The sequence below is a fragment of the Octopus bimaculoides genome, chromosome 16 (assembly GCF_001194135.2).
Source record: "Octopus bimaculoides isolate UCB-OBI-ISO-001 chromosome 16, ASM119413v2, whole genome shotgun sequence".
Lineage (NCBI taxonomy): Eukaryota > Metazoa > Mollusca > Cephalopoda > Octopoda > Octopodidae > Octopus > Octopus bimaculoides.
In genome coordinates, this window is record NC_068996.1 from 53,080,202 (window position 1) to 53,083,643 (window position 3,442).

Here is a 3,442-nt window from a genome sequence, read left to right on the forward strand (position 1 = left end):
ATATATATATATATATACCTTGATCAAGCAGTTCCAGACGTGACCCTCCAATCCTATTTTCAGAGAATATATCTAAGACAATATCTAACCATCCTTTTTAAATGGTAAGATGTGATTAGGGGGAGAATTTGGTTGCTATTTCTAGCAGTCCGAACGCTCACGAAAACACTTCCTCGTTGACTCGCCTAAACAATTTCTCTTGAAATCGGGTCAAAGCCAATTGAGTCATCGCTATAATTACGTCGAGCGATTTTTATATAAATGAATAAGAAAAAAAAAAAAGAACAATCGGAAATTATTACTAACCATGCAAACTGGTTTTCTCTTTTTTCACGTTAGATTTCTTCTTAAACAGAGGTTTTCTCTGCTTAAAATCGTCGGTAATTCGTTTCTGTTTTCGATTGACCATTTCGAAGTATTTGCATTAAACGAAATTGTTGTTCCTCAAGAACGACAACTGCAGCGAACTTGACAATGTGGCAAGCAACGGGGTTGTCTGTGCACAGTCGTTTGACCTGCTGAACGTAGCAGTCAAATTCTCGCAAACCATACAATTATCTTTAAAATTAAAGCGTATATCAGGTTCTTATTTTGTTTTTGGCCGGAAGAAGGGACGTGGACAAACTTTCAATGCTTTACTGCGAAACAAGTAGTAGCAGTATCCCATTATCCCATTTGTGGGTGCAGTCCCCATTGTAGATCTCTTCAGTTTGTTAAGTGGGTTGAGAAAATACTTCCATAAAATATGTCCTAATTTTGTCGTTTTTTTTTTCTGGATGATGGAGATAAGATTGATACGAGCACATACGAAGATAAAATCGCTGTTTTTTTTTGTTTTTTTTTCGACAGTAAGCAACATAGGAGGATGTTTTTGAAGCTCCTGTTCATGGAATCCATGCAAGTTTCGTGTTAGGTGTCTATGCAGCATGTGATTGACACTTGAAAGCAAAGGGTCAGGAAAAAACGAAGAGTTGCATCATTTGTGCCTGTGTTGGAAGTGATAAGAAGTAGGTCAGTCATATAAAAGAGAAAAGTTTGTGGAGAACATCAGAATTGATGGCATATGGTCAGACTGATTTTCCATTTGCACATATCACAATTGGTGCAATTTGGCAAGAAGCAATTGATCCAAGAAATAGAAGACTGATGAAGGCCATTGGTGAGCAGTTTTGAGAGGAGATTTGAATACCACAGTAAAAGAAAAAAAAATCTTACTTATATCAAACACCATTAACTGCTTCCACCAAATTCATCAAAAGAGAAGCCCTCTGGCAAGTGATATAGAAGAGTTGGTCTCCAATTGATTTGGATTTATGAAAGCCATATTAATCATTATAAAATAGGTGGCTGGAAGTGCTTTTTCCATCATTTTTGGCTAGTTAGAAGTGAGAGTAATGGGTTCATTGTTGGTGAAGTTTGATAGCTTTTCTTGGGAAGGGGATATACTTCATGTTTTCAAAGATTAAAAATAGAGGTAACTCTGGGGGACATTGTTTGAGAGTAATGAAGGAGATGTTATCAGGTTCAGTGACCTTAATCTTTTGATGCCAACCCACTTACAACCACTCCAACTTCTCTGATATAAACTTCCTGTTTTAAAGTTATCTGAATTAAAACCTTCCATCAAAATTTTATGTTAATTTATGTTCCAAACACCAGCTCAACTATAAAAAAAAGTTGTTTTTTTTATACTAAATTTTCATATCTTCAAAATTAATTGAAGCTAAGGCTGTGTATTTCAATGGAAATATGGTAATGAAAGAGTTAATGAAAATGCCTTATATTTAAAAAAATTTCAGCTGTTATGATTATTTATATTTTACAGCGATAATTCATAACAAGAGCATTGGGTGTAAGCATAGCTTTTGACTCTGTTAGTCATTTGTTAAAAAGCATAGCATACCTGACTATGAATTTATCTTTATATGATATGGGGTAAGGTACAACTGTTAGATTATAACTGTTAAACATTTACATAGTTGATTCAAGAGCTAACAATTTAATGATGTGAATCTCATTAAAAATGTCTTCAATCAGTTAAAATTACACTGTAGTGAAGAGAAAAGTTTTAATCAGGGATGCATGCCCTTTCTTCTCCAAAGAGCTAAACCATGAATTCAATCACTGAAAGCAAGCCACAATGTATATCATGTATTTGACCCATTCCACCATTGGAAGGATCAAATAACGCTGTAGAAAACATAGAAATATTTCAGTTCCGATATATACGTAATCACATACCAAAATATGCATGCAGACAATCAGTGTTACATAAGGAATAATAAATTTATACATACATCTGTTTTAAATAATGTTCAAATATAATAATATACTTTACATATGAAGAGACACGGCGAAGCAATGCAGGAACAACCTTCTTGTATGCAAGGCAGTGAGCTACTGGCAACAAGTGTCCTAAAATTCTTTAAGACATGTACTAACAAGTTCATATCTACTATTCCACAAAAAAGGAGTGTGTTTTGATGGATATGGTGTTTTACTCAATAAAGACATGAAGGAAACTATTAAAAAGAAATATAATAATAAAAGTTAATAAATGAATACTATTATGTGTGTTTTCAGTGTGTGGTTGTGTGTGGTACAAGCATTTCGCTATGTTAATTCTCGGTTATTTTTTAAAATCAGAAAGACTTTGCAAAATGGTTTCATGGGCTGCACAAAATGCCTTCGTGGGCCACAGGTCTTGCACTGCTGGTCTTAAGTGCTAATAATTCATGTCAAGAAAGACAAGGGGAACAACCTCAAAATGAATGGAGCGTGAAGAAAGTTTCATCTTTGGTAAGTGCAGTGACAACCATGGACATGTTTTGATTTTAAGAGACTTCCTCAGAAGAGTTGAGTTTTATTCATACTTCCCAGAATTTAGAATGACTGAGAGAAAAATAAGTTTATTTTTTTATTTTTTTACTTGTTTCAATCATTTGACTGTGGCCATGCTGGAGCACCACCTTTAGTCAAACAAATCGACTGCAGTACTTATTCTAAGTAAGCCTAGTACTTATTCTATCAGTCTCTTTCACAGGACCACTAAGTTACTGGGACGTAAACACACCAAGGGCGATTGTAGGGGGACAAACACAAACACACATACATACATATACACATACATATACATATATATATATATATATATCAGTAACATCCACCCCTAGGGGTCAGCCACACTTAAGTGGCAATATACTACACTTTATCGTGCAGTTACTGTTAATACTTCATATAGAGAATTAACATTGCTTGTTTTCACCTTTTCAATATCAGTGAAGAATGTCACTGGAAAAGAAGATATAAGGTTTTGCCAGATTTGTCTCTCTCACCAAGGTCATCAGCTGTCGAACGCCGACGAAGGGAAATAACCCTGAAATCCGGATACGTTCGTGCTGCTGGCCGAGGTGAGAGGGATAACTCCCTTGGCAAACAGGAC

At 35.2% G+C, this 3,442-nt stretch overlaps 1 protein-coding gene across 1 annotated transcript in view; it reads right to left on the reverse strand.

The window, feature by feature from the left end:
* Positions 1 to 598, reverse strand: part of LOC106868976 (DNA polymerase delta subunit 4) — a 10,575-nt gene extending 9,977 nt beyond the window's left edge. Inside the window, exon 1 of the mRNA XM_014914459.2 lies at positions 307 to 598. Within this exon, the coding sequence (XP_014769945.1) occupies positions 307 to 409 (103 nt within the window). The 5' untranslated portion in view covers positions 410 to 598. The remainder of the gene's footprint in view (positions 1 to 306) is intronic.
* Positions 599 to 3,442: the final 2,844 nt, after the last annotated feature.